This window comes from Antechinus flavipes, chromosome 2 (assembly GCF_016432865.1).
Source record: "Antechinus flavipes isolate AdamAnt ecotype Samford, QLD, Australia chromosome 2, AdamAnt_v2, whole genome shotgun sequence".
NCBI lineage: Eukaryota > Metazoa > Chordata > Mammalia > Dasyuromorphia > Dasyuridae > Antechinus > Antechinus flavipes.
Genome location: NC_067399.1, coordinates 536,721,593 through 536,744,826, shown reverse-complemented (window position 1 = coordinate 536,744,826; position 23,234 = coordinate 536,721,593). Strand labels below are relative to the sequence as shown.

At 35.4% G+C, this 23,234-nt stretch overlaps 1 protein-coding gene across 1 annotated transcript in view; it reads left to right on the top strand.

The window, feature by feature from the left end:
- The first annotated feature begins 13,693 nt into the window (after nt 1-13,693).
- Nucleotides 13,694-23,234, top strand: part of NOX5 (NADPH oxidase 5) — a 39,301-nt gene continuing 29,760 nt past the window's right edge. Inside the window, exons 1-3 of the mRNA XM_051980778.1 lie at nt 13,694-13,903; nt 17,164-17,314; nt 21,422-21,632. Coding sequence (XP_051836738.1) covers nt 13,784-13,903; nt 17,164-17,314; nt 21,422-21,632 — 482 coding nt within the window. The 5' untranslated portion in view covers nt 13,694-13,783. The remainder of the gene's footprint in view (nt 13,904-17,163; nt 17,315-21,421; nt 21,633-23,234) is intronic.

Sequence of the window (23,234 nt, the reverse complement as noted above, 5' to 3'; positions counted from 1 at the left end):
AGGACTCTCTCCTGACTCTGGCACTCTCTCCACTGGACCTAACATTACCTCTGTTCTATTATAGTTTTATTTATTTTGTAAATATTTTCCAAATTATAATTTACTCTGATTCCTGACATGCACAAAGAGAGAACTTTTATTAATACTGGACTTGACGTCAGGAAGACAACTACTTACTAGTTGTGTGATCCAAGGCAAGTCATTTCTTTCTTTCTTTTTTTTTTTTAAATTTTTATTTAATGATTACTTTATATTGACAACATTATCCCTTGCACTCGTTTCTTTTCCGATTTTTTCCCCCTCCCTCCCTCCACCCCCTCCCCTAGATGGCAAGCAGTCCTTTATATGTTGGATATGTTGCAGTATAAGGTCATTTCTTTCAATCTCAGTTTCCTCATTTGTTAAATGGGGAAAGTATTAGCACTTACCTCACAGGGTAGTTGTGAAAATCTAATAAGATTGTATGTATGAAGTACTTTATAAGCTTAAAGTGCCACCAAAATATGATTTATCATTGTTATTTTTATTATTATTATAAATTTGTATGGACTAACAGGATTGGAGGAGTCAAAATGAGAAACATCAATCTTTCATCTTCTGGAGAAGCTTCAAGCTTTTAATAATGATACTATTAGTGGAAAGAACTGCATAGGTCTCTGAGGGAAATTGGGTTTATTGGAAGGCAGCATGGTCAGTGTAAAGACTAATGGTATTTGTAATCATACTGCCTCTGCCCCTCACTTTATGTACGACAAATCCTTTAATTTCTTTGGGGCCGATTTTCTTCAGTTTTAAAATGAGGAGGATGGACAGATGATTTCTAAGGTCCCTTCCTGCTCTTGTTTTGTGAAGCTCTGAGGGAGAGTTACTTTGAAAATTTGATTGGGTATTCTTTTGTGTTTTGCATTTTCTATCTGGGAAAATCAAGTCAATCATGTCTTCGATGTGTTGTTAGTCTGAATGCTTGTTTGGAAGTTAAAAACCTCTTTATTTTTCTAGACATAGACATGAATTCTCTCTCTATATCTCTCTCTGTCTTTCCCTTTCCCCTCCTACATGTATACAAGTATACGTATATGTATATATGCATGTTCCTAGGAGAGAGCTCAAGTCAGGGTCAAATTAATGAAAATATGATGATCTCTGAAGTCTCCCTAGGTGAGAACAGGAGCAAAAAAAATGATTTGTTTGAAATTCTCAGAATTAAATCTAATTTTTGCAAATCCAGAATTAGGATTTGGGCAATAGTTTATAGATGGGGGGAAAAAGGTGAATGACTAGATGACCTCTATCTCAATGAGAATCTTCTTCTAATTCCATCTCCAACCTATTCCCAAACCACAAAATAGATTTCTTTGGAAACAATGTGAAGGCAGCCAAGTGACTCATTAACCAGCGGATTTCTGAAGAAGAGGAGGGTGTGTCAGTTGGCAAGAAAATTTGGTTCAGACATCAGCAGTACATCTTTCTTATTTGTTATAAAAACATATAAATTCACAGATGTCATTTTAGTAGCAGTTAGTCCAGAGGCAGGGAGAGAAAATAAGCATAGATACAAAATTGAGCCAGCCAGAACTGGAACTCCTGGAAAGCAGAAGGTAAGTGTTAAAATCATTGTTAATTCTATGTTCTGTTGATGCAGGTAGACTGGGTTTTGGTGGAAACCTGATGGATGGAGAAAAGAGGAAATTCCTTGTAAGCATCCTAGACCTACCCAGATAGAATAGAAAGGCTTGGGTTTGAATATTAACTCTGTTACTGTCTGTGTGGCCCAAATTATTTTGCCTTATTGGGTCTCCATTTTCTCTTTGTCAAATAAGGGGAATGGACTTGATCTCTGAGAGCCCTTCCAACACTAGACTCTGTAATTCACCTTCTTTCACTATGTTCCCTTACCCAATATTACTTCTTCCTGCTACCCCGTGCCTATCAAAACTTTTATTTCCTTAGTTTAGGAAAATTGATTTGACAAAAAAAAAGGGGGGGGGGGAGAAATCACCCTTACCCATCTTAACACTCCTGGGTTTTGTTTTTGATGATTTTAACTTTGGGGATTTGGGCATTTTATAAGAGTGTAGCTGGTTCAAAAGAATTATTCAAAGAGTTGATAGAATGCCAGTCATTATGGTAAGGAGAAGTTAATAAAGAATTTCTAGAGAGTAATGGAGGAGAGTGTGGAATGTACAACCCACAAAAATGCCAAAAAGCAGACCAGCTGTTCTGGCTCTCACAGAGACCATGAAAAGTGACAGAAAAGAACGACAAAACAGACACCGGTGTTCTTACAAAGTGAATTCTCTCCAGAAGAGAATAGAGAGAGCCTCGGTGCTTTATTATCATTAATTGTACCCTTAAATGCTTTCTAACCACAATGTTGCTAAAGAAACACAAATGAAAACAAAAAGTAGACAAATCAGTCAGTGTATGAAGGGACCATGAGAAAGTTGGGTTTAAGAAGAAACTTCAGCATTCTCAGACCAACTGTCTCTCCTCCTTTCTGTGCAGGTGGCTTATCATTTCCTGCAAATTCTGCTCTCATGAGAACTCAGGCAGGTGTGATCACCTGGGAGGTCACAGGAGAGATTTGGGGTCAGGGGGCCTTCTTCTTAAATCATATCAGATAGATGGGTCACTTAGTATCTTTTGCAGTTAGGGATCAGTTATGTTATGAAGGTTAGGGTACAACTGGGAGCAATAAGGACTGGCCCTTGGGCACTTCACACCGTGGACTCGTCTCTAGAGAGTGGCCCTGCCAACTCTGGTTACTAATTTCCCCCTGTTATCTGTCAGAAGACCCGAAACTGAATTTTATTTCTACCATTTACTATCTGTGCAGTCTTGAGCAAGTTCCTCCACTCTTCTGAATGAGTCTTAGCTTTATCATCTTTAAGGTGAGGGATGTTGGGCTAGGTGATTAGGAGCACTGGATTTGAATTCAAGGTACCTGAATTCAAATTATGGCTCTAGCACTTGTTATCTGGCTCTTCTCCTCTTGGAGCCTCAATATGTAAAATAAAGGTGGTTAAAGTCAATGACCTCTAAGATCCTTCCTAACTCTTTATATAAGATCCTGGGGTCCTTTACAGATTACTTCCAGTTCTAAATCCTATAAAATAGAATTATGAATAGTGCTGGCTGAAAATGAAAAACTTCCTGTGATAGGATTTTACTGTTTTAATTTATTTCATTAAATAGTTCCCAACTACATGTACAATATATTTTAATATTCATTTTTTAACATTTATCTTTTCCTTTTTTTTTTCAAAATAGTATTTTATTTTTCCCAATACCTGCAAAGATAGTTTTCAACATTTACCTTTGCAAAACCAAATTCCAAATTTTTCTCCCTTTTACTCCCTCCCCCCATTCCTAAGATAGCAAGACAGATATAGTTTAAACATTAATATTCCTTTTTTAAAATTTTGAGTTCCAACAGTAATAGCTATGAAAGCAGAAGAATCCTATTCTTTTACTCAATACAAACTATTTGTACTGATTTACTGAGATTTATTAATACCAAAATATTCTTTGCACAGTTTAATATTAATATTAAAGAGCTTGTTTCTGGTAAATTAACAATATAAAATTATTTCACTTTTTACAACTATATAAGAAGTTGCAAAAAATTTAAGAATGAATATCTTACACTAGTATCAACATTTTCTTTCCCAGTGTCAAAATATAGTTCTTGTTCATCAGTGCTTCTAAATACTTGAAGTTATACTATATGACTTCTTGCCAGGTGTACAATATTTTGGAAAGATCAAATACCACATAAATGTACTTGCAATTTTGATAAATTTCTTGGTATGAAAAATCCACACCAACTTAAAATCTGCTACTATATATAAGATTTTCTAGGGTTAAGGCTAATTTAATTTACATAAAAACTGATGTTCAGTAAACACTACATTTGCAGAAAACCCAAGGGAAAGGGATACTATTTTATTTGTTCCAAACCAATAGCACCAAAGAGTGTATTATATTTCTAATTTGTATTTCAACTTAATTGTATTTGATTGAAACATTAAAAACCTGACATTTTACCAAAATAAAATTCCAAGTTTTCTCCCTTTCACTCCTTGAGAAAATAAACAATATATTATATCTATAAAGTCAAGTAGAACATATTTCCACATTAACAATGTTAAAAAAGAAAACATACATACATGCAAATACACACACAAACCCAAGAAAAATAAAGTTTAAAAAGTATTCTTCAAATTAGAAGAACAAAGAATAATGTACATTTTAGATCTGTGTAGAAGCAAGGAATTTATGGCCAAAGAAGAACTAGAATACATTATGAAATACCAAATAAACAATTTTAATTATATTAAGTTAAAAGTTTTGTGCAAACAGAATCAATGCAGACAAGATTAGAAGGGATGCATAAAACCACCGAAAAATTTTTGTACTCAAGGGTTCTGATAAAGGGCTCTTTTCTAAAATATAGGGAATTGACTCATAAGACTACAAAGCATTCTCCAATTGATAAATGGTTAAAGGATATGAATAGTTGATTTCCAGATGAAGAAATTAAAACCAATTCTACTTATATGACAAAATGCCCTAAATTACTATTGATCAGAGAAATGTAAATTAAAACAACTCTGAGGTATCACCTCACACATCTTAGATTGGCTAAGATTTCAGGGAAAGATAATGATAAATGTTGGAGGGGATGTGGGAAAACTAGGACACTAATACATTGTTGATAGAGTTGTGAACTGATCCAATCATTCTGGAGAGCAATTTGGTACTATGTCCAACTGTGCCTACCCTCTGATCCAGCAGCGTCTCTGATGGGTCTGTATCCCATAAAAAAGGACCCACATATGCAAAAATGTTTGTAGCGGCCATTTTTATAGTGGCAAGGAACTGGAAACTTGAGTGGACACTCATCTGTTGGGGAATGACTAAGTTAAGGTATATGGATATAATGGAATATCATTGTTCTATAAAAAACAATCAGCAGGATGATTTCTGGAAGAACTTGAGAGACTGCATGAACTGATACTAAGTGAAGTGAGTAGAACCAAGAGAACACTGTACACAGCAACAAGATTATGCAATGATCAACTCTGATGAACTTGACTCTTTTCCACAGTGAGATAATTCAGTCCAATTCCAATAGACTTGTGATGGAGAGAGCCATCTGCATCCAGAAACAGGACTATGAGGACTGAATGTGGCTCACAACAATGTATTTTCACCTTTTCCCTTTTTGTTTGATTGCTTTTTATTTTCATTCTCATTTTTTTTTTCATTTTTAAATGCAATTTCAAGTGTGGAAATATGTATAGAAGAATTGCACACGTTTAACATCTATTGCATTACTTGCTGTCTAAGAAAGGGGTTGGGGAGAAGGGAGGAAGAAAAATTTGGAACTCAAATTTTCAACATTATATATACATATATAATGTTGAAAACATATATAATGTTGAAAACATATATATATACATATATAATGTTGAAAACATATATATATACATATATAATGTTGAAAACATATATATGTGTATATATATATATATATTTTTTTTAGGGGGGCTGAGGTAATTGGGGTTAGGTGACTTGCCCAGGGTCACACAGCTAGGAATTGTTAAGTATCTGAGACTAGATTTGAACTCAGGTCCTCCTGACTTCAGAGCTGGTGCTCCATCCACTGCACCACCTAGATGCCCCCTTTGCAAATATTTTGAAAATAAAAAGCTATTATTAAAAAAATGTCTGCTTCAATCTATAGTCAGAATGCATCACTTCTCTCTCTGGAGACAGATAGCCTTTTTTATCATGGGTTCTTTAGAATTGTCTTGGATCATTGTAATCAGAGTAACAGTCTTTCACATAAATCGTTCTTACAATATTGCAGTTACTCAATGCAATGTTCTCTTGGTTGTGCTCACTTCACTTTGCCTAACTTCCTGTCAGTCTTTCCAGGTTTTTCTGAAACCATTTTGTTTGTCATTTCTTATAGCACAACTGTATTCTATCACAATCATATAGCACCATTTGTTTAGTCATTCCATAGTTAATGGAATCAAATCCAGTTCTTTGACACCAGTATCATCAAATTCTAATTCTTTGCCACCATGAAGAGTTGTTATAACTATTTTTGTATAAATACATTCTTTTCCCTTTTTTGATCTCTTTAGAATATAGATCTACTAGAGGTATTTTGGGGTCAAAGGTTATACACAGTTGTATAACCCTTTTGACACAGTTCCAAATTGTTCTTCATAATGTTTAAACAAGTTCACAACTTCACCAATAGTGCATTCATGTCCCAATTTCCCCACCACCACTACTAGCATTTTTCACTTACCTTTTCTGTCATGTTAGACAATTTGATAAGTGTGAGATGGTATCTCTGAGTTGTTTTAAATTACATTTACCTAATAAATAGTTATTTTGAACATTTAAAAAATGTGATTATTGATTTCTTCTTCTGAAAACTGCCTGTTCATAACCTTGACCAATTGTCAACTGGGGAATGACTCATAATTTTTAAAATTTAGCTCAGTTCCTCATATATTTGAGAAATTAGGCCTTCATCAGAAAAACTTGTTTTAAATTTGTTCTCTAGTTTCCTATTTTCCTTCTAATTTTGGCTGCATTCGTTTTATCTAGGCAAAATCTTTATAATTTCATTTTACTTCCCATGATTCTCTCTATCTTTGTCTGGCCATAAGGTCTTCCCCTATCCATATATCTGACAGATACATTTTCCTGTGCTTCCCTAATTTACTTATGATTTTACCCTTTATGTTTATACCATTTATCTATTTTACCTTGTCTTGGAATATGATGTGAGATAATAGTTTATGCATCGTTTCTACCAACGTTCTTTGCAGTTTTTCCCTCAAGTTTTTTTCCCCAAAATTATGAGTTCTTGTCTCCAAAGCTTAGATCTTTAGGTTTATCAAATACTACATTAAATAGTCATTTACTACAGTGTTTCGTGTATCTAATATACTCTATGATGTACTACTCTGTTTCTTAGCCAGTACCCAACTGTTTTTCATCATTATTTCCTTGTAATATAGTTCAAAATCTGATACTGCTAATGTATCTTCTTTTACATTTTAAAATTGATTCCCTTTTGTAATATCCGGAGTAGCTGTCTGGAGGGTCTTGGAACTAGCCTTGGTCTCAGCAGAATAATCACCAGAGAATAGTCAGGAATAAAGTCCAAAGTCTTTATTGTCCCCTTCACAATCTGTGTCTGTCACAGTCTGACCCAGTCTCCTCCTCCAGCAGAATGCCAGTCTCCCTGTAGTGCAGGAGGCAGGAGACATGAGAGCCATCACGAGGTTGGTTAAAGATAGAATGTCTGTCTTCCAGTCTTTCTTAGCCCTTATATGCCTAATTGTAATTACATCATTACAGCATATTGATTATGTGTGAACTAGAGAACCATTACATCACCATACTAAGTACTAAGTATATGTATACTAGAGAACCATCATCTCATCAATTCCACTGAGTTAACACCTTGTTTCAAATATTCTTCTCCAAAGTTCCACCCTCTACACCCTTTATATTCTTGACCTTTTGTTTTTAAAGATGAATGTTGTTATTAACTTTTCAGCTCTATAAAAATAATTCTTTGGTAGATTGATTGGTATAGCACTGAATTAAAAAGTTAACTTAGGTAAAATTGTCACTTTTATCATATCAGCCTAGCTTGCCCATGAGCAATTAATATTTCTCCATTTGTAGATCTATCTTTATTTACATAAAAGGTATTTTGTACTTGTGTGTATATAGTCCTGGCTTTGTCTTGGCAGATAGTCTGTCAAGTATTTTATATTGTATGCAGTTGTTTTAAATGTAATTTTCTCTTTCTATCTTTTACTACTGAATTTTTTTTCTAGTAGTATATAAAAATGCTGATGATCTATGTGTATTTATTTTATATATCATATAACTTTTCTAAAGTTGTTCATTATTTCAACTAGTTTTTAAAATTGATTCTCTAGAGTTCTCTAAGTATACTATCATTTTACCTAAAATGAGTGATAATTTGGTTTCTTCATTGCCTGTGGTTTTTATTCCTCCAATTTTTTTCTTGTCTTATTGCTATACTGGACATTTCTAGAATAGTGTTGAATTATAGTGACAATGGACATCCTTGCTTCACATCTTATCTTATTGGGTAGGCTTCTGGCTTATGTCCATTACGGAAAATGTTTATTTTTGGTTTTAGATAGATGCTACTTATCATTAATTTTCAAGTTTTGATTTTACCTCCACAATGTTTTTAGCATCTCTTCTTCTCTAAGCATTTAAATTGCTATCACCCTACTTCAAGTCCTCATTACCCTTTACCTGGATTATTATAATAGTCTCCTAAATAGCCTCCTTTCCTCCAGCATTTCTTCTGTCTAAACCATCCTCCACAGAGCTGTCAAAAATGAGAAAATATCACTCCTCAAAAAAAATCTCAGTACCTTCTTTTTGTCTGTAGGATAAAATATAAACTATTCTGACATTTAAAGTCCTTCCCAATCTGACTTTTACCCAGTCTTCCCAGATTTATCTCATATTATTCTTCTTTATTATATACTCTGACTTTCCTAAAACTCAAATCTGACAATCTTTCTTACTATCTTTGTCATTGTCTACTCTTCTGCTCCCCCCTCTCTCTTTCTTCTGTCTCCCCTTCGTCATTTGTCTCTCCCTGTTTGTCTCTATTTCCCTTTATCTCTTAAGCTATAAATATCTACATACAAATTGATTAAATTATATATTGATTAAATACTACTAGATGCCTACAAAGTATTTGGTTGGGGAGGGCACTAGCAGTTGGGTGATCATATGAAAAATGGTGTTTAAGTTGAATTTTGAAAATAACAAATGATCTTAAGAGACAGAAGTGAGGAAAGAGTGAATTCCAGGCATTAATAAAAATGTAGCATAAAAGGTAAGGAAATGGAAGATGGGGTGTCATGTATGGAGAATAGGAAGAAAACAGGTTTACCTAGATTGCAGTTGCAAAAGAGTTTTTCAATCATGTCTGACATGAATATGTTTATTCTTCATGACCTTATTTGAGACAGATGTTATTTGATGTTTATTTGCAAAGATACTGGAGTAGTTTTTGATTTCCTTATCTAGCTCATTCTACAGATGAGCAAACTGAGGCAGACAAATGACTTGCCTAAGCTCACCACACAATTAGTAGGTATTGGAGGCTGGATTTTAGCTTATAAGTAAGACTGCCTTATTCTTGGCCCAGCACTTTATGCACTGTACCACCTAGCAACTCCATGCAGAGGGTAGTAGGTATAGAGATGGAAATGTAGAGTGGGACTAGGTTGTAGGGAAAGGCTTTAAGAGATGAGCGTCTGTTTGATCCTATAAGTGACAGGGAGCCATTGGAGTTTCCAAGTAGAGGTGTTACATGATCCGACCTGCACTTTAGGAAAATAATTTGGGCAACAATTTGGGAAATGGCTTATAGAGTGTAATTTTAAGAAATAAAGACCAATTAGGCTTCTATTATGATCGTCTGGGCAAGAAGGGCTGAAGTAGGATGGTAGTCTTTAGTACCTACAAGAAATGTATAGAGACTGATTGAACATGTAAGGTGAAGAAGGAGGAGTTGGGTAAGACACTGGAAGGAGATGTGATAAAGAATACATTTCAGGGGCTGGTTTTAGCAAGGAGAAAAGCTACCTTTGAACCAAAAACTGCAGAAAAGGAAAAGAGAATAGGGATAATGTTAAGGAGTTTGGAGATATAGACTGGAGGGAGGAAAGAGTGGACTCACTTGAATAACCTCAATTTTCTCACTAAAGTAAGAAGTAATGTTTACAACTGTAGAGAGTGGTGTAGGAAGCTTAAGGAGAGAAGATTAGGGATAAATAAAAGAATTACTATGTTTTCCTGAGAGTCCAGATGCTTTTAGAGAGTATGCATCTGCAGTGAACCCAATGGTTATAGTTGCATGACTTCTTCAAACTCCATTACACATTACCTGAGTAATAGCTTAGAGAGCATAAATTTGTAAATTTTCTGATAATTATGTTTGCATTACTTCTAACTCCATTCCCTATTACACTAGCAATAGCTCTTTCTATTAGTATTTTTTTTCTTTTTAGGTGCTTGCTTGGAATATATTTCTGATAATGAGATTATTAGGTCAAAGTGCATAGCTATTTTTATTACTCATTTATATTGCCAGATGATTTATGGTTTATAAGTCAGAAAGTCAATTTGCATTTTTAAATTGATAGGCATTATTTGGCTTTTCCACATCTTATTTCCACCCTAACTGAAAAAAAGTTTCCCTATAATAAATATGTACAATCAAGCAAATATAACGCCATGTTGACCATGACCAATCATGCATATTTCACTCTAGATACCTAGTCTATCACTTCTCTGTCAGCCTTCTAAATTATCAGTCCTCTGGAAGCATGGTTGTCTATTGTATCAATCAGAGTTCTTAAGACTTCTACAATTAGCAAAATTACCTATAATTTTGAATGAGAAAAAAAATGGTCGTTCAACAAACTTGTAGATTTTCAGGAATTTCTATCAACCAAATACGAACTTAACAGAAAATTTAACATATAAGAGCCAATATCAAAAATCAATTTGGATTCAACATGGACAATCTATTTAAATATGGGCAAACTTTTTTTAACATGGGAAATGTATACTATATGTTTAAAATTCACATCAACAATAGGGTAACTCAAAAGAAAGACTGCCATAGTTAAGGTAAAAATAATAATTATGTTATACAAATGAGGTGCAGAGGAAGAACAGACACAGAGACATTAGAAGGGGAAGGGGGTTCATAGTTCTGAAAACCTACTCACATCAGGAATGGGTTCAATAGGCAACACTATATATGTACATATAGTACCTTTCAAAGTCTATAAAGAAATAAGGGAGGAGGAATGGGTATATGGGGAAGCTAAAGGTAAGGGAAGAAGACAATGAGAGATCTTGGGTGGGGGGAGGTTAAGTAATAGCAAGGCAAGTTATGGAGCAGAATTTAATTAAAGAGTCAGCAGGGATAGAAAGGACATGTCTATGTATATGTATGTGTGTATATATGTATATATACATATATGTATATGTATGTATATATTTACATATGTATACATGAATATATCTTTTCTTAACTGTAGCTTATTTGGGGGTGGTGGAGGTATGAAAGGGGGAAAAAAAGAATAAAGTAAATTAGGTGCACCACCAAGAACCAAAGAACAATTTACAAGGAAGTAAAGAAAAAATGGACATTCATGAATATAATTTATTTTACTAATATATATACTTTCTTGTTCTGATAATTTGTTGTTGTATATTTTGAATGCTCCCTGATGTTCTGCTGGGCACATGACAATGTTCTCTTTTATTTTGCTTTATTTTGTTTTGTATTCCTTTTCTGTTTTTCTTTTTTTTACTCTGTTTTTTCAAATAAAATAAATTTTTTAAAAGACTTACACAATTATTCATTTTTATGATGTTGTTACAGTAGAATTTTTCCCCATCTTGGTTCATTTCATTTCACTCTGAATCATTCCAAGTGGGGTTCAAATGATACATGTTATCTTTTTTAATTGTATAATCTTCTGTTTCCATCCCAGATTATCTGAGAGAAGTCCCACTCTTCTCCCTTTCCTCCTTAATATATCTTTCGCTCTCTCTCTTTACTTTCCCTTTTAAAAATTATCAAAAATAAAAAAAAAACCTCCAAGGCTCTCCATTTTATTTGATTTCTTCTGTGACCCCCACTGACATCATCATTTAAATCAATGCTTGTGTCATTATACCCCAGTAGAATGCAAACACTTCATAATTATAAAGTCTCTTCTGACTGATAACTTTGACTTATGTTTTTGTGTTTTTCTTTATTCTCACATTTGTACTTCAAAGTTTTATTAAACCCTGATTTTTTTTTGGGGATGACTAAAAGTTCTCTACTTCATTAAAGATCCATTTTTGGTCCACTGTAAGATTATATTTAGCTTTTCTGGATAATAATTCTTAATTGTATTCTTGATCATAAGCCTATATCTTTTGTGTTCTATAGCCTCTTTCTTTCTAGTGGTAGCAACTAAATCTTATGTCATTCTGATAATGGTTCTTTGCTATCTAAAATTCTTCTTTCAGGAAAAATTTTCTTTGACTTTCAACATTTAGATTTTGACCATTCCATGTCTAGGAGTTTTCAATTTCTTTCCAATGATGATTAGTAAATTCTTTAAATTAAACTTTGTTCTCAGATTCTAAGTTGTTAGTAGTTTTCTTTCATGATTTCCAGGCTCTTTTTTTCAGATGTCACCTTAGTCTAGTACAATGATTTTTAAATTATCTTTCTTTGAACTGTTTTTGACATAAGACAGCTTGACTTTTAATATTTCTTTTTTTTCCTATTTTCATTAAATCTGATTTTGTCCATTTTAATTTTGTGGGTGTCTATTACTTGGGTATGATTTTGTAACACTTATCTAAGCTGTTAATTCTCTTTCAAATCTCTTCCCATAGTTCTTTTCTAATTCTTTCCTCTATCATTCTCATTTCACTTATAATATTATCTTTTAATTCATTTTTAAATCTTGTGTTATTTCTTTTAGTAATTCTAACTGATCTTATAGGCAAACCTTTTTTTTCAGGCTTTGCTTATAAGCCTTTTGGAGTTTTCCTCTTTTTGATTTGCATCTTGGACATCCTTAATCATGTAATGTTTTTTTGAAATCAATCTTCTACATGTATTTATCATTACAATATTCTCAATTTTACTACCATAACCCTTAATTCATTTCAATAGCATTTCAGGCTCCAGTTCTAAAATTGCAAATTATTTCCCACTGTTTCCATTTTAAGTTGTCCTTTTCCTGCCATCATATAGAAAGAACATTAATCTTATCAGGAGATAGCTTCATTTCATGTCATAGAATGATTTGCTGAGAGAAGTTTCCTATCAACCTATAGGAAACATATATATATATGGATACATGTATGTATATACCATATACATATATACCTGTATATATACACATATATGTATGTGTGTATACATAGATGCACACACAGATATACACATTTTCTTTTTGTTTTCAGGTTTTACTTGCCATAGTCCCAGAGATTTGGCTTTTTTACTTTTCACCCAGATTCTGGGATCCATTTTTTTACCCTGTTACACTGGGATCATAATGTGAATGCTTTTATATTTGAGGGGAAGTCTATGGTATGTTGCATCGGTCTAGGTATGCAAGAGTTCTAGTCAGGGGAATTTATTACAGCATAGTGATAAGTACTATTGGTCTGGATGTCATTAAAAAAAATTCAGGAGACCAGAAAGACTGAGCAGTACTTGACACCAAAAGCAGACTTTCTCCTCACAGTAAAGATTATTTGTTTTTAATTGGATTTCATTTTTAATAGTATTTTATTTTTCCACATAAATGCAAAGTTTTCAACATTCGTCTTTGCAAAACCTTGTGTTCCAAATTTTTCTTCTTCCCTCCTTCCCTCTTTCGCTTCCTTCCTTCCTTTTCCCTCTCTTCCTTCCTTCCTTCCTTCCTTCCTTCATTCCTTCCTTCCTTCCTTCCTTCCTTCCTTCCTTCCTTCCTCCCTCCCTTTCTTCTTTCATCCTCAGGTGTTCATTGTATCCAGAAAGAAGTCAGAGACTTTGAATGCAGCCTGCCCCAATTGGGACAGGAGTAAAGGCATTTGGATCATTTAGACCTTCTTTCAGATTTCTGGTACTTTTTTCCATTGACAAGCTAGAAAATTTCCTTTGGTTTTCCCCAGTGCCATGAATGCTGATGATGATGCTAAGTGGTTGGAGTGGGTGTCGCACCAGTTTGAAATCATTGCTGGAGAAGATCGGGAGATTGACCTGCAAGAGTTTAAATCAGCATTGAAAGTGAAAGAGGCAAGTGCCTACCCATAAAATTAAGTTGGAACTAATATTTCACCCATAGAAAAAGCAATAAAGAGCTTAAGAAATGCATGATTGGTCTGTTCACTGCTTCCAAGAAAGCTGAGGATCCCACATGAGAATCTGGTGATTTTTTTTCCTTCATGAAAAGTTATCCTTTAGGGTAGATAGAAGGTACAGTGGATAGAGTGCTAGGTTTGGAACCAGGGAGACCTGAGTTTAAATCCAGCTTCCGACAGTAACAATGTGACCCTGGGCAATCATCTCACTGCTGTCTGCTTCAATTTCCCCAATCGTAAAATGGGGATAATAAATTGCACCTAACTCCCAGGGTAATTGTGAGGATCAAATAAGATAGTAATTATAAAGCACCTAGTAAGTACTATGTAAAAGTTAGTTATTATTATTATGCAGGAGCAGTAATATTTCTTTGCTTTACCTGGAAGTGTCAGGAGTAGTTTGATGCTTATCTAATATATATTAATCCATACCTTTTTAGTTTGGACCATGACTGACTGTGTACCAAATCCTTTCAATTCTTGTTATCCATATTTTTGTTCAGTCTTCCCTCCCTTCCATTCAGGTTGCCTTAATTTCTTCCCATATATAGGCTCTTGTTTTTTTTATCAGGCTGATTCTTTGCTCACCCAAGGCTTAGTTAAAAAAATGTCTCATATATAGAGTTTCTCCACAGCAGTAGCTGATCTCACTAATATACTACTTCTCTAGGCTACCAGGCTATCAGCAAAAACCAGCAGAAGACATAAATCTTTTGCTGATGATCATGTGATCAGTTAAAGTTGGTCCTATTGGTGTTTCATGTATATTATTTGATGTGGAAATGTTGCAACTAATAAGTATTGGATGAATCTGGCTTTGCATTACAGAGGTATCCCTAGCATCTGAGAGTAACCTTTTTAAGTGGTCTTTTTGTATGGGTTACATGCAGAGTATGCAAAGCTAGCTCTAAATCTGCTAGTTAAAATTTCAATATTAAAATTTCTTCTTCCAAAATAAGCAAAACAAATCAGGACTTGATTTGTTGTTTTAGTAATTGTCTAGATTTATGAGAATAATGGAGAAAATATTAATAATGCAGATTAAATTTAAATATGTGTCCTATGATATTTTTAAAAAACTGATTATTAAACATTTGTAAGCTCCTTAGTAGCCTATGCCACTGATCTTGAATCTTAAATAGATTATCCCAGTATTATATATCTATACTCATTTATGTATATACATATACAAACGCATATTTAGGCATATATATGTATGTATGTATGTTCAGCCCTATGAGGGCAGAATTATCCCAAAATCCATTAAATCATTTTCTTTTATAAACAAGAGTAAGAGTCTAGATTAGTCTTGATTCCCTAGGATGTAAAGCAATGATCTAATCATATGTTTCTGAGGCTTCCATTGTTTGTTTTCCTTGAAATCTAAACCTGGGGAAGTGAGCATTCTCTCACATAGGGATCTGAATTGATTTGAATTGAATAGACATGATCCTAGAAAGTCTGGCTAAATGTGAGCAGGGCATCTCAACTCTGTTTATTCTAACATCTCTTTATAGAAGGCTAGGTAGACCCAATGGAAAGGAAGGAAATAAAAATCCCTGTTTTCTGGGTCCTGATAGTGAATATCACAGCTTGTTCCCTGAAGGGCTACCATACAATTCAGAGATAAAGCTTATGCTCTGTAGTTGAAGAAGGCAGAGCTAGGTCTAAAAACAGAAGCCATTGGTCAGCAAATTGCCTGTTCTGAGAATTTTCTAATAATGTTAGCTTTTTCCCATAGAAGTTGACTTCCCATTGATAGAAGTGTTCAAGCAAATTTTGACAGTGATATAGCAGATTCTTGTATCAGTTATCAGACTAGGTGTCAGGTAGCACTATGTGGTTAGAGTACTGGCCCTGGAGTACAGAATTCAAGTCTAGTCTTAGATATTACTAGTTATACGACCCTGGGCAAATTATTTAACCACTTTCTGATTCAGTTTCTTCATCAGTAAAATTGGGATAATAAGCATGGGTTATTGCTTGGATAAAATGAGATATTTGTAAAGTGACTTACAAATATTAAAGCATTTTGTAAATGCTCACTTTAGTCAAAATGATATGATGATGAAGGTCGTGGTGGTGGTGGTGATGATGATGATGGTGGTGGAGGTGATGATGATGATGGTGATGATGGTGGTGGTGATGGTGGTGGTGATGATGGTGATGATGATGATGGTGATGATGATGGTAGTGGTGGTGATGATGATGGTGATGGTGATGATGATGGTGGTGGTGATGGTGATGGTGATGATAATGGTGGTGGTGGTGATGATGGTGGTGGTGATGATGGTGGTGGTAGTGGTGATGATGATGATGGTGATGGTGATGGTGGTAGTGATGATGGTGGTGTGGTGGTGATGATGATGATGGTGATGATGGTGGTGGTGATGGTGATGATAATGGTGGTGGTGGTGATGATGGTGGTGGTGATGATGGTGGTGGTAGTGGTGATGATGATGGTGATGGTGATGGTGGTAGTGATGATGGTGGTGGTGGTGATGATGATGATGGTGATGGTGATGATGATGGTGGTGGTGATGATGATGATGGTGATGGTGGTGGTGATGGTGATGATGATGATGATGGTGATGGTGATGATGATGGTGGTGGTGGTGATGATGATGATGGTGATGATGGTGGTGGTGATGGTGATGATAATGGTGGTGGTGGTGATGATGATGATGGTGGTGATGGTGATGATGATGGTGGTGGTGGTGATGATGGTGATGATGATGATGGTGATGGTGATGATGATGGTGGTGGTAGTGGTGGTGATGATGGTGGTGGTGATGATGGTGATGATGATGATGGTGATGGTGATGATGATGGTGGTGGTGATGATGATGATGGTGATGGTGGTGGTGATGGTGATGATGATGGTGGTGGTGGTGATGATGATGATGGTGGTGGTGGTGATGATGATGGTGGTGGTGGTGATGATGATGATGATGATGATGGTGATGGTGATGATTATGGTGGTGGTGATGATGGTGATGATGATGATGGTGATGGTGATGATGATGATGGTGGTGGTAGTGGTGGTGATGATGGTGGTGGTGATGATAGTGGTGGTAGTGGTGATGATGATGGTGATGGTGATGATGATGGTGGTGGTGGTGATGATGATGGTGAGAGTGATGATGATGTGATGACTTCTAAGGCCATAGTTCTAACCCTTCTTTCTTCCCACAGTCCTTCTTCGCAGAGAGGTTTTTTACCTTGTTTGACTCTGATGGAAACGGTACTATCACTCTGCAAGAGCTTCTAGGGGCTCTGAATCTGCTCGTCCATGGGAATACAATGGACAAACTCAAATTCCTCTTCCATGTATATGACGTGGATGGTAAGGATTGGCCTCAGTGGGAGAAACAACTCTTCCTGATTTCATTTCTTGGCAAAGATACTGAAGTGGTTAAAATGAGTCCACTCAGACCCCCAGGTAGAAATGGATTCTGATCTGGGTTCTTCTTAATAGGGTTCTTATGCGGGGCTAGCAGAATCACATCTTCAGGGGAGGGAATGAGGAGCCTGAACTGGAGAGTGGAGATAATTTATGTTAGTAGGTAGTAGGTGGAGGAGGAGAGGATAGATCCTTGGGGATTCGTGAGGGGGAGGAGAATCATGGGGATTGGGAATTGATTGATATTTAAACTTTCCCATGACTGAGGAAAGGGATTTTGAACTGTTATTATTGGTCTTATTTTGTCTGGGTGACTGGGGGATTTGAATTTCCCAATGGCTTTGTTCAGTGGAATAGAAAGGCTAGTGGGGTCATTACTAAAACTCATTAGTGAATGGGAGCCAAGTCTAGCTGGAAGGCCCAAATGCAAGTATCAATCATCAAAAGAGTCAAAATTCTTGTTATCTAATGATAATCTTAATCTTTAAGTGCCTCAATTTCTTCAACTGTAAAGTAGGAATAATAATAGTAGCTACCTCCCAGGACTGTGGTCTATGTCAAATGAGATAATGCTTATAAAGTGTTTAACACAGGCCTGTCATATAGTAGGTACTTAATAAATGTTTTCTTTCTACCCTTGTTCTCTTTCCCTCCAATTCATGCTATCTCTTTGAGATTGTTTCACTAAGTGCTTTCTTATAAATCTGCTAGTTTGGCTTAGGATAATCATGAAAAAGTAGACTTAGAGTTTTAATGTAGACAGACCCTAATAGAGTTCTAAGTCTGGGTTTAATTTTCAGGGAACCTATTGCGGGGGGCAACTTGTACATAATTAATACATATATATGTAATTAGTATAATTCCATATAATTAGTATCTACTCCAATCTCACTTATAGTATTTATAAAACTCACCCCCATACTCATACATCCATTAAAAACTATGTAGAGCAAAGTGCCATTAAAAAATTGTATCTCCAGAACCTAGTAAAGTACACTGAACATTATGTTGTTGAATCATTCCATTTGTTTCCAATTCTTCATGACCCCATTTGGCATTTTCTTGGCAAAGATCTGGAATTGTTTGCCATGTCCTTCTCCAGCTCATTTTATAGATGAAGAAACTGAGGCAAAAAAGGGTTAAATGACTTGCCAAGGTTATACAACGAGGAAGAATCACAACTAGGAACTTAAATGAAGATGTCTTCCTGAATGTAAGCCCTGGTCTCTATCCATTGTTCCATCTAGCTTCCTTGACTTAAGCACACTACATTTAATAAATGGTTGTTAACTTGATGTTTTTGAGCAGAGGAGGTTACATGATGCCTTTTGTCTATACGTCATTCTATCATCTATAGCCTAGATGTATTATGGGGCATATAAGGAAAAAATAAGACACTAGGTCTTAATTGAGGAAGACCTAATGAATCAGGCATAAGTGAGCCTTCTTCTCATTGTACCATCCTGTTGCCTTTCTCGGGAAAGGCTTTTCTCTGAGGGAGTTGTGGTTGCCAGCGTCATTCATTTTCTTATTGGAAGGACATCATCCAGGAGGCACAGAAATTTACATTGTGAGGAGCCCCGGAGTGGGAGAGAGGGAGTACTTGGGCATTTACTATCCATGTGACCCTGGCCAATTCCATTTTCTTGTTTGTGAAGTTATGGTGTTGGATCTGATGGAAGAATCTTAAGGTCCTTCCTAGCTCTGGATCTATGTCTCTATGGGGTCAAGAGTGGCTATTCTTCTCGTGACAATTCCTTTTTTTTTTTTTTTTTTTTTTCAGGGTATAATAAATTTTATTTTATTTAATAATAACTTCGCATTGACAGAATCCATGCCAGGATAATTTCTACACGACATTATCCCTTGCAATCACTTATGTTTCGTTTTTTCCCCTCCCTCCCTCCTCCCCCCCCCCCAGGATGGCAAGCAGTCCTATATATGCTAAACATGTTGCAGTATATCCTAGATACAATACATATTTGCAGAACCAAACAGTTCTCTTGTTGCACAGGGAGAATTGGATTCAGAAGGTAAAAATAACTCGGGAAGAAAATCAAAAATGCAAATAGTTCACATTCATTTCCCAGTATTCCTTCTTTGGGTGTAGCTGTTTCTGTCCATCATTTCTCCAATGAAACTCAGTTAAGTCTCTTTGTCAGAGAAATCCACTTCCATCAGAATACATCCTCATACAATATCGTTGTCGAAGTGTATAATGATCTCCTGGTTCTGCTCATCTCACTTAGCATCAGTTCATGTAAGTCTCTCCAAGCCTCTCTGTATTCATCCTGCTGGTCATTTCTTATAGAACAATAATATTCCATAACATTCATATACCATGATTTACCCAGCCATTCTCCAATTGATGGGCATCCATTCATTTTCCAGTTTCTAGCCACTACAAACAGGGCTGCTACAAACATTTTGGCACATACAGGTCCCCTTCCCTTTTTTAGTATCTCTTTGGGGTATAAGCCCAATAGAAACACTGCTGGATCAAAGGGTATGCACAGTTTGATAACTTTTTGGGCATAATTCCAGATCGCTCTCCAGAATGGCTGGATTCGTTCACAACTCCACCAACAATGCATCAATGTCCCCGTTTTCCCGCATCCCCTCCAACATTCATCATTGTTTTTTCCTGTCATCTTAGCCAATCTGACAGGAGTGTAGTGATATCTCAGAGTTGTCTTAATTTGCATTTCTCTGATCAATAGTGATTTGGAACACTCTTTCATGTGAGTGGTAATAGTTTCAATTTCTTCATCTGAAAATTGTCTGTTCATATCCTTTGACCATTTATCAATTGGAGAATGGCTTGATTTTTTATAAATTTGAGTCAGTTCTCTATATATTTTGGAAATGAGGCCTTTATCGGAACCTTTAATTGTAAAGATGTTTTCCCAGTTTGTTACTTCCCTACTAATCTTGTTTGCATTCGTTCTGTTTGTACAAAGGCTTTTTAATTTGATATAATCAAAATTTTCTATTTTGTGATTGGTAATGGTCTCTAGTTCATCTTTGGTCACAAATTTCTTTCTCCTCCACAAGTCTGAGAGATAAACTATCCTATGTTCCTCTAATTTATTTATAATCTCGTTCTTTATGCCTAGGTCATGGACCCATTTTGATCTTATCTTGGTATGTGGTGTTAAGTGTGGGTCCTTGCCTAATTTCTGCCATACTAATTTCCAGTTATCCCAGCAGTTTTTATCAAATAATGAAATCTTATCCCAAAATTTAGAATCTTTGGGTTTGTCAAACACTAGATTGCTATAGTTGACTATTCTGTCTTGTGAACCTAACCTTTTCCACTGATCAACTAATCTATTTCTAAGCCAATACCAGATGGTTTTGGTGACTGCTGCTTTATAATATAATTTTAGATCAGGTACAGCTAGACCACCTTCATTTGATTTTTTTTTCATTAATTCCCTTGAGATTCTCGACTTTTTATTGTTCCATATGAATTTTGTTGTTATTTTTTCTAAATCATTAAAATATTTTCTTGGAAGTCTGATTGGTATAGCACTAAATAAATAGATTAGTTTAGGGAGTATTGTCATCTTTATTATATTTGCTCGGCCTATCCAAGAGCACTTAATATTTTTCCAATTATTTAAGTCTGACTTTATTTGTGTGAAAACTTTTTTGTAATTTTGCTCATATAATTCCTGACTTTCCTTTGGTAGGTAGATTCCCAAATATTTTATGCTATCAACAGTTATTTTGAATGGAATTTCTCTTTGTATTTCTTGCTCTTGGATTTTGTTGGTGGTGTATAAGAATGCTGAGGATTTATGGGGATTTATTTTGTATCCTGCTACTTTGCTAAAATTATGAATTATTTCTAATAGCTTTTTAGTAGAATCTCTGGGGTTTTCTAGGTATACCATCATATCATCTGCAAAGAGTGATAGTTTGGTTTCCTCATTGCCTACTCTAATTCCTTTAATCTCTTTCTCGACTCTTATTGCAGAGGCCAGTGTTTCTAATACAATATTGAATAATAATGGTCTCGTGACAATTCCTACTTCTCCCTATCAGGCAGTGGATCCATTGATCCAGATGAGCTTCGCACAGTGTTGCAGTCTTGTCTGAAGGAGAGTGCCATCTCCTTGCCAGAGGAGAAGCTGGATGACCTCACTCTGGCCCTTTTTGAATCAGCTGACAAAGACCATGATGGCTCTATCACCTTTGAGGAGCTCCAGGAGGAATTAACCAATTTTCCTGAAGTCATTGAAAATTTAACCATCAGGTACTATTGCCTTCCTTTGAACAAATACATCCATCTTGGACCAACTCTCTCTCCCCAGATGCCCTCACCCCAGCCTGAAATTGATACTAATATACCATTCACTATCTAAATTTTAGTTGAATTACCATTTCTCTTTAGTCCTTTGTATATATTCTATTGTGTTTATGCATATCAATCTGTCCATCTTAGTCCAATCAATTGATCAATCAAAAATCTCTCTCTCTCTCTTTCTCTCTCTCTCTCTCTCTCTCTCTCTCTCTCTGTGTGTGTATATGAGTGTGTGAACATGTGCGTGTGTTTCTGTCTCTCTGTCTCTGTCTCTCTTTGCTGAGGCAGTTGGGGTTAAGTGACTTGCACAGGGTTACATAGCTAGGAAGTATTAAGTATCTGAGGTCAGATTTGAATTCAGGTCCTCCTGACTTCAGGGCTGGTGCTCTAGCCACTGCACCTCCTAGCTGCCCCAAAAATCTCTTATTAGGCACTTATCATGTGCCAAGCACTATGCTAGACACTGGGGATACAGATCCAAAAAGGAGTCAGTTCTTTCCCTTCAAGGAGCTTACATTCTACTGAGAGGGATCACAATAAATAAATATGTGATATATATATATCACATATTTTTATATATATCATATATGTATTATATAATATATATAATACATAGTGATTCGGGCTGGGGAGTTGAACTAACAACTGAGTCAGGCAAGGCATCTTGAAAAAGGTACTTATCTAGGAGATTAGTTTAGGTACTAAGCTTAGGGGAGGCTACTGGGATCATTATGGAAGATGAGCAATTAATTAGAACCAAGTCTAGCACTTACTACAAAGCACATGTGCAGGATGCAGACACTGATAGAATTCTTACTATTGAATCCTAATCTTAACCTCGTCTGATTCAGTATACTCAAGTGTAAAATGTGAGGAATAATAGCACTCACCTCTTAGGACTGTTGTAAGGATCAAATGAAATGATATTCATGAAGTACTTCACATAATGTTTGGCATATGATAGGCACAAGAAATATTGATTGATTGATTAAGCTCCTTCACAGCAGGAATATCACATTTTGGACAACTGTTGAACTATCAGTTCAAATGCAATTTGGTTCTTAAATTAAGACTTTAAAAATTAAGACATCATTTGACAATGATGATGATCATGATCTATTCTCATTGGATCGTATTTCTAGGTATTTGGTAGATCACCCCACTCATAAATTTGCAAGCTCTGTAGATTATCTGCCCAAACATTTATTAATCTTATAAATTATCAATTTTGCATTTTCTCCAATTTGTAGGTTATCTACTATGTAGACACAGTAGATAGAGTAATGAAATTGTAATCAGATAGACCCGAGTTAAAATTCCACCTCAGATACTTATTGTCTGTGTGATCTTTGGCAAGTCATTTCATTTTTATTTGTATCAGTTTCCTCTACTATAAAATTGTGATAATAATAACCTCTATCTCCCAGGGTTGTTATGAGGATAAAATGAAATAAAAAATTGTAAAGTTCTTGGCAACACAGTAGGATTTAATAAATGTTCTTCCTTTTTTCCCTTCCATGTAAATGATATATGGTATACATTGTCCATTTTGCA